The sequence below is a fragment of the Polistes fuscatus genome, unplaced genomic scaffold (genome assembly GCF_010416935.1).
Source record: "Polistes fuscatus isolate 324 unplaced genomic scaffold, CU_Pfus_HIC Scaffold23, whole genome shotgun sequence".
Classification (NCBI taxonomy): Eukaryota; Metazoa; Arthropoda; class Insecta; order Hymenoptera; family Vespidae; genus Polistes; species Polistes fuscatus.
In genome coordinates this window covers 43,238-58,762 of record NW_025113100.1, presented here as the reverse complement: position 1 = coordinate 58,762, position 15,525 = coordinate 43,238, and the positions used below count along the sequence as shown (strand labels likewise).

Below are 15,525 nucleotides of genomic sequence, written 5' to 3'. Positions count from 1 at the left end.
ATATCTATATATATATCTATATATAAATATAAATATATAGATATATACAACTTTTATAGTATATACTATGTATGTCATATTCTTATTATATCATTATACTTGAGGTCTGACGAAACCTGAATTTTCGTGTTACTTGCTAAAAACGTATCATCACGCTAGAAACATGATGCGGAAGATTTCAACAACGAGGATCTCAAACTGTTAAATAATTTTTAACTCATTTATAGCGGATTTTCTTCCAATTGTACTTTTCGCTCGTGGGAAGAAAACATTTTTATTGAACTAAGTAAAATTATATTAAAATTAACATTTATATAGATAAATTAAGTCAAAATGTATTGAACTATTGTCTGTATATCGATGAAATAATTCTTCAAACGAATGCATCAGTTTAATAGTTAATTATCCTTATTTTGTATTGAACACTATCTTTAAGTATAGAAGTATTGTATTTAAAATACGTAATACTTCAATAAAGTTTATATTAATGTACACAGGGTGGATGATATCGTCGTCAGTGTCGTTGGTAACAACGTTACATTGTTAAAAATTATCCTCAGTTTATAAATCCTCTTATTTTATTTTTTTTTTCTTAATTCTCATATTCGTCTTTTCTTTGACTAAAGAATTTTAGTTTGTCTACTTTAAACGAAAACTTTTTTGAAAATTCTTGCGAGAAGATACACACAAATCTACGTTTGACATTTCTACAAATAGGAAACTTTTTCCAATATTTCTTTCCTTTGGAAAAAAAATAAAAGAAAGAAAACATTCGCATCACATTCCTAACCAGGCATATACGTTACATTTATACAGTACCTAAACATATTCAACACTATCTGCGCCATCATATTGACGTTGAATTAATGTTTAAACACGTACAAGATACTTGACGACGAACATAAATGTATGATAATAGTGTGAGCGATCTTAAACCGAACAGTTATTATTGGTATGGCAAGAGAAAACGGCAAGGAGGATTTAAAAAAGAATGGCACAATTGATAACTCTAAAAAAGAAAAAAAGAAGAAAAAAAAAAAAAGAAAAGAAAAATAAACAAATTAGATAATTGATAACGCAAAGTTCATTTGGATAACTAGAGCGAGAAATCTCTATCCAAAATGATCACAGTCCACGAGGATTATCTTTACATAAGGTTTGATATATAAATTAAAACAGTTTTATAGAAGAAACTGCACTTATTTGAACGTAAATGTACTGTATACACGTATAAAAGAGAAAAAAACAAAAAAAGAAACCTAAATTATATTTATATATATATATATATATATATATATATATATATGTACTGTACCCTTTTCAAAGGAACAGAAACTTACGAATGTAATCAGTACTCAACGAAGATTAAACAGATCTAACGAAAAATATCTATAAAAACAATGTAAAAATTATATAAAAAAAAAAAAAAAAACGAACAATCTCAATAAGAGTTTGTTCACGAAGGATTTTAGTACGATTTTGATAAATCGTAAAATATATATATATATATATGTAAAATATATATATATATGTATACATATATATATATATATATATTTGTATAAATATGTACGCACTTATGTATATAAAAGTATACATACAAGCACAATTTTGGAACTATCGTAAAATATAAAATACTGTCAACTTTGTATGCGAAATAAAGAGAATATTAAAAAAAAAAATTAAAAAATAAACAAAAGAAAAATATAACTTCGAGCACAGAATATTGCCATACGTAATCTAATATAATATAATATAATATAATATAATTTTATATATATAATATAATATAATAAAATATTTATTTTTTAAATAAATTCTATTTTAAAAATCAAAAAAGTAAATTTAGTTTAAGTATATATCTCTGAGCGTTGTACAACGAATTTCTTTGAAGTATACTCAAAACGTCTAAAATATAGAAAAAAGAAATAAAAACAAACAAAAAAAGAATTAAAAAACATAGAATCGAATAGAACGATGGGACGAATGTTTTTTTTTTCTTTTTGCATCTATAATAATTGCCCTTATAATACTAAAAAGATTCATTAATACGATAACCGTTTTTGCACTATCCAACCGAATCAGATAATTATAAAAATCTGATAGATATACATTCGCAAATACAGCATTATTTCGATCCAGCACGGTTACGAAGAAAAAAAATATAATTCATTGTATTTCTCTCCCAATATATATCTCCCACCTACCACCTACCCCCTACCCTCGTTCGCGCGCACGCGTGCACGCTCTCATCCTCTCTTCTAACTAGCTTAGTTTTCCATATATTAACACCAAGCTTCTCACAAAAATATGTTTTTGTTTTTTCATACATACAGTAGTATGGCAAGACTCTTAAATCAGGCTTCTAATCTAAGTTCTCTTACTGAAATTATAGTTTATGTATGCACTTCAAAACCCATACTATTATTATTATAGTGTGTTAACGTGTCTGTTTTCTCGATCCTTGCTCGTATATCACATTTATTCATGCTATATAAAATACGATCTAAAGAGAAAGTGTTGAACGGAATTCTGGACATCCTTCAAATGTTTTTCTTTCTTTCATTCTTTGCTTTTCTTTTTTTCTTTTCTTCGTTGCGCCCAAGCATAGTAGTCGTGGATGCAAGAATTTGTGGTGTAACGTTAAATATAATAATCATCCACATGAACGAATGAATATTAATTAATCGTCGTTTTTATATAAAGGATGCAAGAAGCAGAACATCGTTTAGAATCACTTTTTAAATGAAATGTATGTAGAAAACTCACTATGTCCGAGCCACATGAAATCGTTGAAACTCTGTTCGAGGAGACAATCGTGTAGCGTCATAATGTTACCTCTTAGTCGAGGTCTTCCCCTGCTCTCAGAAATCTTTAACGTGTCCTAGAAAGCCGAGCTCGTGCGTCTGATAATGGCTGGGTGTAGCAAGCGGAGTAACGTTCGATTGGTGCGCCACATTGACTGCGGCCAAGTGATGGTGATGCAAAGTATGATGCGAAGTATGAGTATGAAGAATGTTGTTTGGATGGGGAACTTGGAAGTTCCCTGGTGGCGGGGCTCAGGATAGGAGAGGACCCGGATGCCCGCCTGGAAGAACGGACGATGCTGAAACGGTTGTCGTTTGCATACTGGATACATTATTCTGCTGTTGATTTTGTTGAGTACCTAAAATAAAAACACAAATATCATTCTAACAAATGAATAAAACCCTATTAACCCGTTCTTTGTAGAGAGAGAGAGAGAGAGAATAAAATATTACATTATATCAAATTTCAGATTAAGATCTGTCGAGGTCGAAGTAGTATCTTACCAGCGTTCTGACTTAATTCGGCTTTCACTCTCCTAGCAATATGACTCCTAGTATGTTTTCGCAAATGATCTTTTCTATAAAAGCCTTTACCACACTCTGTACACACATGACGTTTCTCGCCAGAATGTATTACAAAGTGCAACGTCAATTGTTCTTTTCTCTTGAAAGCTTTCAGGCACACAGTGCAGACATAAGGTCTTTCAGGATTATGACTTTGTTTGTGACGCGTCAAATGATCTTTTCTTTTGAGACCGGCTCCGCAAATGTCACAAACAAATCTTCGCTCCATAGTATGACCCAATAAATGTTGTTCCAGCAATTCTCGTTCAGGGTATGCCATATGACACTCAGGACAGCAATAAAGCGTAGAGCCATCTAAAGCAGTGGTCAATCGAATTTCTCCAGGTTTTGGGCGTGGTTTCTTTTCCTTTGGTGGCTTCTTCTTCTTCTTTTTCTTGTTGTTCGGAGACATCATGATATTAGGCGTAGTAGTGGTAGCTACTGCCACCGACGTGGTCTGCGCCATTTCAGATTCCTTCTTTATACTCTCTGCGGAATATTTGAGAAAATGATGTAAGCTAAGCGGCAAAGTACTGGCTGGTAAATGACTGAGGTAATCGGCAACAGTGGAGCCAGGCGTTGCCAGGGACTGCCAGGTTGCAGGCATCGTGGCAGGCGTTTGGGTGTGGGCGTGCTGTTGATGATGTTGATGCATCGTATAGTCCTGCTGTCCACCACCATTGGTAGCTGCATCCCCGTTGCGCTGCTGCTCATCCCCCTTCTTATCCTTGCTTTTGTCCTTATCCTGTAGGAGATTGCAAACGTCCTGTTGATTTATTGTCTCGGTGGCTTGCTAAAAATTGGGATCGGCGATGGATTATTAGAGCTCTGAAGACCGTCTGAGTACGTCTGTAGATATTCAGAGTCTAACAAAAGGGGGACTTAGAGAGAACGACAAAAGATGTTACCTGATGATACGAACGTTTCTCTTGCATCCCAGGCGAATTGGAGGGTCTCTGTTGCACCGGTTGAGCTTGAGAATATGGCACATTGGGATAATGGTGGACGTTGCTGTTTGGATAATTAGCCTTGTTGTTCATCATCACTTGCGATTGAGGAGTCTGTACGCCGTTGGCCTCAGGACGGTACTTTCCCATAACCGGCACTCCGATTGGAGGCTGGTTGGGAAAATGATTAGCGTAACGCGCGCTAGCACCACCGGAGCCGTCGGTCGCGAACTGATGGATACTCGGTATAGTGCCGGGAAAGTGGCCTCCGAACGGCGGGAAATTCATTGCAAACCGTCAATCATATACCTGAAACGTTAATGAAATCGTGAATAGAATTCGCGTAAGGATTAGGATGGATGGAAGGGTGGAGGAGGGGGGCTGTATGCAGGGAAGCAAGAGATGGGGTAGGGGAGGAGGGGGGAGGGAGAGAGAGATAGAGAGAAAAGAAGAGAAGCTCGTCGGATAAAGAAAAGAGGATAAGAGAATAAAGTTTTCAGGCGCGGTCACGCACACCGAACCGTCAGCGTCAAGTTAGTCGAGAGAGAGAGATATTTACTCACAGCAACGACGTCCCTTTCCCCATGGTTTTCTCGTCGTCTCTCGTTGGTCGAGCACTTTTCTCGGGGAATTCACCTCCCGTCGAGACAGACACACGATTACGACGCGAATGATCACGACGGTATATCCCCTTCCTAGTAGTAGAACAGTGCTCTCTCTACTCCCTTCGCTCGCGAGACTTTCGCATGAGGATAATTTTGATTGTCCGTCGTCGTCGTCGTCGTAGTCGCCGTAGTCGTCGTCGTCGTCGTAGTCGCCGTAGTCGTCGTAATCGCCGTTGCGTTGCGTTGGGTTGCCTTTCGTTGCCACCACCGCCGTCGTCGTGGTCGTGGTCGTGGTCGTGGACGTGGACGTGGTGATCAGTTAAGTTTAGGGATATACGCGAAGACGAGATGCCGTGTGTGTTCGAGATCGAGAGGATCCGGCGCACCGGGAAGTGCACGGCTTGGAAGAACGTACTCTCCGGACGGTGGGGAGAAGGGAAAAAACGAAGAGCCTACTGTGTAGCGGCCGGGATCGTCGCGACGCGGCGACGACGGCGGGGTGGCCTGTCGAAGGGAGCGAGAGAACGCGAGACCGAGACCGAGAGAGTGAGAGAAATAGAAGGGATGGGGAGAATGATCGTTAGGGGGATGGGCAGGGCGCGTTTGTGTGTGCGGAAACTCGAAGGAAGACGAGACGACCCGAAGAGTCAGGGGAGGGTAAGCGCGAAGAGGACTCTAGCGTGGCTAAACGACCGACAGAGAGAGAGAGAAAGAGAAAGGACGCGATGGGGGAGACTTTGCGAGAAAGAGATAGACAGAGGGAGAGAGAGAGAGAGTGAAAAGGGGGTGGGGAAAGAGGAGGAAGGCGTCTTTTCCCCTCTCGGCGCGCCCGCGCGCGCCCCCAGTCGATACGCGGGGGCCGAATTCGCACGAAATTCAGCAGAAAATGGCCGTGCACGGGAGGTTTCCCCGACGCTCTCTCGAGGATCGGAGAGACAGAAAGAGAGAGAGAGATAGAGAGAGAAAGAAAGAGAGAAAGAGAAAGAGAGAAAAATTTCTCTCCTCGCGCTGCGGCCGCTGTTAGCTTACCATTTATCTCAGCTGGCACCACCTCGTGCTCGCCGTTCGCTTGTACAAAGAAGTAAGATTTTTCCACTATGATGAAAATCCGAAAATCCTTAGGGCCTGGAGGAAAAAAAGGATGCCCAGTGACGACGTAGTGTGCGTACCGTTGACACCTGTCCCTCAAGTCTCGGCGCCCCCACCCCACCCCACGTCCGCCCTCTACTGTACCAGCCTCTTAACTATTTTTCTCTCTCCTGGCCCTCCTCCTCCTCCTCCTCTTCCTCTTCTACCTCCACCTCTTCATCCTCCACCACCACCTCCACCTCCTGTTCGCGGCCGCGCCGGCGAAAATACCCGAATCCGTTGGGGTTTTAACTTCGAATCGCTCCCGGCGACCTGCCATTACGTTCCTCTTCTTCCCCTCCCATCTTCCCTTGCAACAACCTATCTTTCTCTCTCTCTCTCTCTCTCGCTCGCTTGCTGGAAAGATACTAACCACGCGAATTTTCGATCGCGAAATCTTCGATTATCGATTCTAACTCTAACAAAAGATTCACCTTCGATATCGAGCCAATAATTTCTTTTTTTCGATATTAATCATTAATTATGATTTTTACATATTTTTTATATAATATTTAATGTATATGTATGCATATATATATATGTATATGTATGTATGTATATATATATTTTTTCTCATCGATTTTGGTTTTTTTTTCTTTTTTTACAAACATGTTATTTTATTTTTTTTTCTGTTTTTTAAATCTGCCACAGGATAATTTAACAAATGCGCGCATTCGACGATTGGCGCGAAATTTGATCGGGCAATTCGTTGTTTTATTTTTGTATTAAATGTATTCTTTATTTTTCTCCTCCAATATTTATGTAAGTAACAATGAAAATGGCTTATAAACTATCCATAATTTCTACGATAATAATAATAATAATAATAATAATAAAATAATAATAATAATAATAATAATAATAATAATAATAATAATGATCTATGTAATAAAGAAATAATAATTATCATCATAGTAATAATAAAATAATAATTATATTTCTTTTACAACTACTTTTTCCCGATGCCAGTTACCTTATACTTACAATGCGATTTTTTTTTCTTTCTTTTTTCATGAATTTTTTCTCTCTTTTTTTTTTTTTCTTTATTATACATTCGCTTCTACTCAACAATTTCCCGAGTCACTTAATTTCTTTTTCATTCAATTTAAACGATTACTTTTTCAATGAAATATCGTCGTTATACTTTCTTGATAGAAATTACAACTGTGCTTTGAAGATTCCATTTCTAAATATGACGATATATCAACACAAAGAAAAGCATTTCTTAATATCCGTATAAAAATTGTACAATTGGTTGATTGGTTCATTCAAAAAAATCAAAGCAAAGAATGATAAAAAAAAAATTGTCGAATAATTCAAGATTATGAAATATTTGCAAAATGTAGATGTTGGTGTTATTATCTTTTCTATATTCTTCCACGTAAATGCATCAAATAATCTATGGAAATTATAATTGTAAACCTATTTCTTGTTTCTTTCTTTTAAATCAGATAAAAACATATATGTATTCCTCTTATGCGAATGGCAAACAAAGTATATATGCTTTTGCAAAATATTCCGCATTTAATATGATCTCTACATGCAATTATCTCATAATCTTTAATCCAATTTATACGATCTAACGAATCACATTAAAATACATATTAAGTGGTTCCTGCGCCACTCATTATTGTAAAAATATACACTAATCATTGTCATTAAATTTATAGATGAGAACAATTTATGATTACACTTTTCTTTTATGTTTTGCAACAACTTCTCAATAATAGATTTCTACATAATACTAAATTAAAATCGAACGATTTTATTACTCTTTCTTCCTTTCTTTTTTTTCATTTTCTTTTTCATCCCTTTACTTTATCTCGGATTGCGTGTAGACTAAGCAAATTAATAAATAAAACATATCACTTTATATTTGCACATCACAGTAATCCTCCGTTTAGGGATGAAAAACTGTTTTATTTACAGGGTTTTATTTTTTTTTGTTTCTTTTTTATTATTTTTTCATTTTCTCTTATTATTTCGTTTATTCAAGAGAAATAATGTTAGCCCCAAACTCGATTGCCTTTGTCCTTCGGCAAATCCAGTTCGTGGTTTCAAAAATATATATTTTTTTTATCTATTTATATAAGTGTATGTTTAAATATATATATACATATACTTATATGTATATACTTATATGTACATATATATATATATATTATATATATGTATATATATCCCATATATACATATATATATGTATGTATATAGTCATATATTTATATATATATATAAATTTCTTCATTTATATATAACGCGTGCGTCATGGAACTGGATTGGCGACGAAAACATTTTATATCGTGCGATTCATTCGCACCTTCACACGTACGCTATAACGTGTACGCAAAAAAAAAATTCGAATAAACGAGCCCTTTTGTTCGTGGTTCAGCTCGGTGCGCTTTAAAAGATGATTTTAAATATAAATTATTCCGGCCTAGCCACGACGCGGTTTAAGGTCCAAGCTGATATCATTTTTTTTTTTTATGTAATCACTACTAGGCAACAATGACCATCATCAACAAAATTTCTTGCACGATATCAATTAAAGAATTTCGATAAGAATTCAATCGGCTAGTACTCCTTGTCTAACACGACCCCTAGCCTGTTGATGATTGAATCTGTAGTACCGCCCGGCTTGACTAGGGGCGGTATGCTGTTGCTAATGCTGCTGTTGTTGTTGAGGTTGCTGTTGCTGAGGTTGTTGCTGTTGTTGTTGCTGCTGTTGCTGCTGTTGTTGTTGCTGCTGCTGCTGCTGTTGTTGTTGCTGTTGTTGTTGCTGCTGCTGCTGCTGTTGTTGCTGTTGCTGTTGTTGTTGATGATGCAACATCGCCATTGCACCTGTTTCAGCAGCAGTCGGCAGTACAACGGTAGATTGTTCGCTGACAGAAATTTGATGAATCTGAGCTTGAGAGCCCTGTCCCACTTGTATTTGAATTTGCTGAAGCTCTGGTACGGAGGATTGTTGTTGCATTTGCTGCTCAGTTTGTTGCTGTGCTTGTTCTACTTGTTGCTGATTTTGCGAAGTATCAGCCGTATTTAGTGGATCTTCTTTAGCACGTTTGGCAAGGTGAGATCTTGAATGCTTTCTTAAATGGTCTTTTCTATAGAAAGCCTTTCCACATTCGCCACAAACTTCGGTTTTTTGTCCAGAATGTATAACAAAGTGAAGATTGAGATGCTCTTTTCGCTTAAACCCTTTCATGCAGACAGAGCAAATAAACGGTCTATCGGGATTATGACCAAGTTTGTGTCGTTCTAAATGTTCTTTGCGCTTCAAGCCAGCACCGCAAATATCGCAGATAAACCTCCTTTCTATTTTATGACCAATAAGATGTTGTTCCAATAGTTCTTTCTCTGGATAAGCCATGTTGCATTGAGGGCAACAAAACAGAGTGGTACCATCTAAGGCAGTAACAATACTAACTTGACCAGGCTTTGGCTTTTTTGGTTTTGGAGGTTTTTTCTTATATTTCTTTTTTCTTTTAGGTTTTGCTCCTGGTTCTTGTTCTTCAACAACATCAGGAAGAATCGTCTCACCTCCGGCTACTGTAATCTGCACAGCTTGTTCTCCAGATGGCATACTGCCAGAAGCATCTAAGCCATCCGCGCCTAAAGGACTCGATTCTATGGTCGCTTCTCTTTTTATCGTTTCTGCTGAAAATTTGAGAAAGTGCTGTAAGCCGAGAGGCAAGGTACTAGCGGGTAACCTTGAGAGATAATCAGCAACAGTAGAACCTGGTGTTGCCAAACTTTGCCATCCTGCAGGCATTGCAGTAATGAACTCTTCATTACTTTGATTTCCTTGATTTTTAACTGTTCCTCTCTTAATAAGGGCAACCGGAGTTGTGCCTTCTTTCACGTCCTCCTTAGACTCTTCCATTCCTTCTCTTAAAATCAAATCTTGTGGTATTTGCGCAACCACAGTCAATCCCTCTGGTGCTCCTGGAAGTTGTACTGTCTGCTGAATCGTCTGTTGTGATGTGGTAGTTACTGCCACTGATGTACTTTGTGTTGTTTGATCCGATCTATTAGAAATAAAGTAAAAACGATGTTACAATCGACAAGTAAAAATAATAAAATAAAAATAAGAATATTTTTTGTTAAATATAACGATTCTTACGTTTGCGTCGTTGCCACTGTATTTTGTGGCTGAACTTGAATCTGGAGACCATCCGTGCCTTGTTGTTGGCTGTAGGCAACGGTGAGGACAGTCGCTGCACCTTGGGGAAATTGTCCCAACGAAATAGGTGCAATATGATATTTGGGTTGATCTCCGCTGTTTCCGCTTTGAGAAACGCTAGGATTAACCACCTGAATTTGAACAGTTTGTTGCTGTTGCGTTCCATCTTTTCCAGGTACAGTTATAGGCAGCGTAATGATTTGCTGTTGTTGATTATTGCCTCCTTGAGCAACAGCGAAGCCATTAGGGTCAACTGGTCTTAAATAATGAACGCCACCTTCTCCACCTGATAAAACACCGACGACTTGACCACCAGTAGTTAAATTTTGTGCAAATTTGGCTGTTGCAAATTGGTGAACAGCGCCCGGTTGTAACGAGCCTGTGGCAAAGCCAGGAAAAGGCGTGAAATTCATCTTTAATCGATGTTACGTCTGTTAAAAAAGAAAACAAATAAATACATACATTAGTAAATAATAATTGTGATCAAAGATATTACATAATTATTATTAAATATCCTATGTATTATATCTAATGTTCTATTTACGTTTGAATTTAAATATGAAATGTAAGAAAAAAATCAATCGGGATTTTTGTTTGATTCTAATTAAATCATTTTTTCCAAAGTTCATATTCCTCGAGTACTCTATACAATACATGTCGTTTGCAAGATTTGCCCTCAAGTCTTTTTACTATTACTTATTCTCATTTCTATCAAGACCAAGGTTGCTATAAGTAAACCAATCGACATTTCCTCCTCTTCCTTCTTCTCCGTTCGTCTCTAACACGCCTATCTATACTCGAGTGAATGCTCGTGTATAAACCCCTTCCCTCTTCTAGCCACCCAGAACGCATCCCACAATCCTCCCTCTCTTTTTCTCTCTATTTCCGTGCCTACACAACACATAACATCTATCGAAAGTGTATGTTATAAAAGTGGTGTAGTAAGCGGTAGGGAGTCAAAAGGCAACTCGTCGTCGTTGTCGGTCGTGTTCTCTCGTGCGGAGGTGGAAGTGCCACCGTGAGTAGAGTGTGTCGGGGTGGTGGGGTTGGGGTGAGGGAAACCCCCACTTCACCCCTCCCCCACCACAAAAGGGATCTGGGAGCAGGGAGGATGGTCGCCGAAGTGGCCCAGGATTACACCCCACTCCACTCCACACTCCACCACGCTCGTTGCAACTACGGGGTAGGAGCAAAAAGAGGGTAGGGGGGAAGGCATAGGTGGGAAAGCGGGATCCCACCGCGAAATAGAGCCCCGATCTTTCGCTCCCTCCCTTCTCTCAGCCTCCACCACCGATCTTCCTCCTTCCTACCCGTTATCATCTCTTTCTTTCTTCTCGTTCTCTCTCTCTTTGGCTCATTCGTTCTACCACTCTCCCTCTCTTTATATATTCTCTCCATTCTTTCTCTCCCCTTCTGACACCAACTCCACTACAGCGTAAAGTAGTAACACGTATCGTGCGGGAGAGCCCAAAGAGAGAGAAAGAGAGATACGTATGCCAGAGAGGAGAGACGAGAGAGAGAGAGGAGAGAGGAGAGAGAGAGAGAGAAAAGAGAGACGAAAAGCTCACGATGGGGTAGGGGCACGCGTCAAGAAAGAAGGGAGACAAGCCACGACACTACCGGAAACTCCCAGGGGAGGGGAACGCGAAATATCGGGAGAGAGAGAAAGAGAGAAAGAGAGAGAGAATAGGGAGAGGGAGCAGAGTGTAGTAGACACTGTGGTAGACGAAGTGGGACACGACGGCGACGTTTGCCCTTGTTTCGGAACGCACTCGTTGGAGGGAAGGAAGGTAGAAGAGAGAGAGCCAGGAAGCATTAGACGGACAGAGAGAGAGAGAGAAAGGTTAGGTTTGTTACCCGTGGTGCCGCCTTTAGCACCGCCGTACGTCACCAAGAAGGGTGTCGCGCGGCCTATAACCGAGAGAGAGAGATCTCTCCCACGTCCTCTCCTCCTCGTTATTCCCTCGCGATTCCTTCGATTGCCACGACGCGACGCAACGCGACGCGAACACGCGAATACCGCCAAAAGAAGAATGGATAGCAAGTTTTATCGATAATAAGCACCCCCTTTTCGGCTGGTGGACGTTTGGCTTTTTCGTCGTCGGCGAAACGGCGAGTGCGACTGACCGCTCGGCCGAGGCCGTCGGTCTCCTTTGCAAGACGCGCATGTCGTAATGGCGTCGATTCTCTTAAGGCTCGCTGCGCCTGCCTCTTTCTCTTTCTCTCTCTCTCTCTCTTTCGAAAGAGAAGCAGCACGCGCGCGCGCACGTACGCAACACGAGAGAGAGAAAATATATCGTTCGTCATACTACGCGAATACCAAATTAACACGCGCGAGATATACCTACTTTCCCTTAATGCATTTATTTATCGCTTTCCTTTCTCTATTTCTTTTATGTTTGTCTGCTGCCTCGTTCCTTCTTTCTCTTTCCTAATACTCTTATTCAATCAAAGATTATCGCTTTTCCTCTATCTTTTTTTATGTAACATTTTCGAACGAACGCGTGTGTACGTGTGTATCGGTCTATATTACTCCGCTCAACTCGAGGGGACGCCGTTCGGCGAATGGAACGGCATGGCTGCCTACCGTTGTATTCGTCGATCGTCGTCGTTGTCGTCGGCGGCGTTGCTGTTGCAGCAACATAATTCTTCCTTCGATTAGTTTGTCCTTTTACCACCATGAAACTATGCATATTATGATGACTAGGTAAAATAATATTAACGCGTCCACGTTCTTCGATTCCATTGTTTGATATGTCTCGATGCGATGGAAAGTAAAAGCGGAAATGAGAGAATGTTAAACGGAAATGAATGATGGGTAATGTTTAGTAGCGGCAATGACGTGGCCGGAAATGACCGAATCATGACGTGGCAAACACGTAGTAGCACGGGAAAACCAATCAGATGCTCGAAGAACGGAAATCGAACGCGTTGTCGTCGTGATGCTTGCTCGGCCGCCATGACGCACAGGATACTGTGCCTGCCTGCTTGCTTTCCTTCTACGTGCCGACCTAGCCGACGGCTTTATTTTCTCTCGACGAATGCAATTGCTGTATCTCTCTCTCTTCTCTTTCATACACACACAGCAGACACACATATATACATATTTTCTCTCTCACTCTCTCGCTAAGAGCGTTCCTCTCCTCTTTCTCGAACGTGGGGCTGGCTTCTCCCGCGACGGTACACGGGTGTCCACCACCTCCATCGTCTCTTCCTCTCCTCCTCATCCTCTCTCACTCCCTTTTCCATGTCGTTCTTTCGCGATCGGAGTGGAATGCGCTCTATGAGAGGAGAGGGAGATGGAGAGAGAGGGAGGAAATAGGAAGATGCTTGGTGAGAAGAGTCGTCCGAGACCCACACACACATACATACATACATGCATAGAGCAGACACAACACACGTGGATATAGAAAAATAAGTATAACATGGCGAAGGGTATATAGGTGGGTAAGGTAAGGCGAGACAAGGCAAGCAAGCAGACAAATAAGCAGGTAAGCAGACAGGTAGGCAAGCCAAGCCAAGCCAAGGTAAGGCAAGGCAAGGCAAGCAGGCAGGCAGGCAGGAAACAAGCCAGGGCTATGCCATCGGAGAGGAGCACGGGCAGGGCTGTTGTTTACACCCCCACCTCGTTGGGTTAGAGGCAGAGATGCCACACGGAGGGGCCTCCGAGACCTCGGCGGGCACCCACCACCACGCAATTTCCAACCCCACCAGCCTCTCAACCACTGTCCGCACCTCCGACCAACCCCACCAAAGCCTGCCCGAGCCAAGCCGTCAGCCACGACGAGGGCCCCGCGACGATTTTAGTGTCTTGGGGTGGGTGCTCTCCGTGGGCCACCGTTTCGCGGTTTCTCTCTTAAATAGTGGCACGCCTTTCTCTATCTCTCTATCTCTATCTCTTTCTCTTTCTACGTTTCTTCGTTCTCGTGGATTTTTGAGAAAAACGTGGCAAAAGGTGCATTGCGACGAACTATTGTTAAGAAGTGTAAACGAGTGAGAGTGTGGCGAGGAGGACAACAAAGCGAGCTAACGAGTGAGTGAACGACGAACAACGAAAGAGGAAGGAAAAAAAGAAAGCATCCAAGAGAGAAACGGGGGAGAGAGAAACGCGCCGTGCTGAGGTTCAACGGAAAAAAAAAGAAGAAGATTCTTCTACTTCCTTTCCACTCTTTCTTGTCCTACTTACCCCGCACGAAGAAATAGTAGACAGAGAGAAAAAGAGAGAACGCGGACGCCTGCCTTTGGCGATCTTCTTCTCCTCCGAAACCCACTGTCGTCGTCGTCGTCCTCGATCACAACGATCTAACAATTTTCCCTTGTGTTAATACAAATTTATTAAGACTGTTCGAACGAGCAGTTAAAGGCAGTTTTGTTGCTGGCTTGAAAACGAACGAACGAACGTACGAGCGAGCGAACGACCGACCGAGCGACGAACGAACCGAATGTACGTATGTGTATGTACGTACGTACGTCCGTCCGTCTGTCCGTTTGTTTGTCCGTCCGCACGTATGCGCGTCTCTTCTCTCAGTCGTGTTCCGTTCTGTTCTCTCGAATTCTCGCCTCCTTGCGTACTCAATCTCCTCCTCAGCGCGTAAAACGTCGCCGTTGCGAGGTGTACTTTCTCATTTCTACGCTAAGCTGCTTGCTCGTTCGGTTTTCCTCGCTCGTCCCCAGCTAGTAGCGTCGTTTGTCGTTGTCGTTGTCGTCGCGATATTACTATTACACTATACTACCACTACCACCACTACTACTACTACACTACTACCGCCACCACACCACTGTCCTCAGCAACGTCGTCAGCACCACCGTCGCCACTACCGTTCTCTCTCTTCCTTCTTCCTCCTACTGCTGCTGCTGCTGTTACTATTAACTACTATTCCTTTTTTGATACTAGTGATGCTACTGATGGTAGTGGTGGTGCTGCTGTTGCTTCTCTCGTGACACGTCATGCGAAACACGCGCGTTCGAACTACACTCGATTTGACGAATTTGTGCGATTTCTTCGATCAAATTTACATGAATGAAAGAGAGGGAGAGAGAAAGAGAGAAAGAGAAAAATCAAAAAATAGAATTCGAAACGAGGACGATCACGCGACACGATTATTTGGAAATAGAGAGAGAAAGAGAGAAAAAAAGAGATTGATATTTTCTTTTTCGTACAATTTAAGCCACGTCCCGAGTGAAATTTGGTTAGGTGAGCAGCGCAAGTATACGCGTTTCCGGTTTTACGACAACGACGAATCGTACTCGATGGTTGTGCGCGATCGACTCTCTCTCGATCGGTTGGTCGG

General features: G+C 41.0%; 2 protein-coding genes across 4 annotated transcripts; both read right to left on the bottom strand.

The window, feature by feature from the left end:
- Window positions 1-2,000: 2,000 nt before the first annotated feature.
- On the bottom strand, window positions 2,001-6,507 carry LOC122518092 (zinc finger and BTB domain-containing protein 49-like). 3 transcript variants are annotated; one of them, XM_043636774.1, is made up of 4 exons: window positions 5,953-6,507; window positions 4,280-4,627; window positions 3,312-4,164; window positions 2,001-3,166 (listed from the first exon to the last, which is right to left on the bottom strand). In XM_043636774.1, exons 2-4 carry the CDS (start codon window positions 4,604-4,606, stop codon window positions 3,060-3,062), a joined length of 1,287 nt encoding a protein of 428 aa, XP_043492709.1. In that variant the 5' UTR covers window positions 4,607-4,627; window positions 5,953-6,507; the 3' UTR covers window positions 2,001-3,059. The 3 variants fall into 3 exon arrangements, with proteins under 3 accessions (XP_043492709.1, XP_043492707.1, XP_043492710.1); XM_043636772.1 differs by lacking the exon at window positions 5,953-6,507 and adding an exon at window positions 4,882-5,115; XM_043636775.1 differs by lacking the exon at window positions 5,953-6,507 and adding an exon at window positions 4,882-5,115 and having other exon boundaries at window positions 3,312-4,116.
- Window positions 6,508-8,298: 1,791 nt separating this feature from the next.
- LOC122518091 (zinc finger protein 384-like) lies at window positions 8,299-15,066 on the bottom strand. Its single transcript, XM_043636771.1, has 3 exons — window positions 14,421-15,066; window positions 10,175-10,665; window positions 8,299-10,079 (listed from the first exon to the last, which is right to left on the bottom strand). Exons 2-3 carry the CDS (start codon window positions 10,645-10,647, stop codon window positions 8,714-8,716), a joined length of 1,839 nt encoding a protein of 612 aa, XP_043492706.1. The 5' UTR covers window positions 10,648-10,665; window positions 14,421-15,066; the 3' UTR covers window positions 8,299-8,713.
- Window positions 15,067-15,525: the final 459 nt, after the last annotated feature.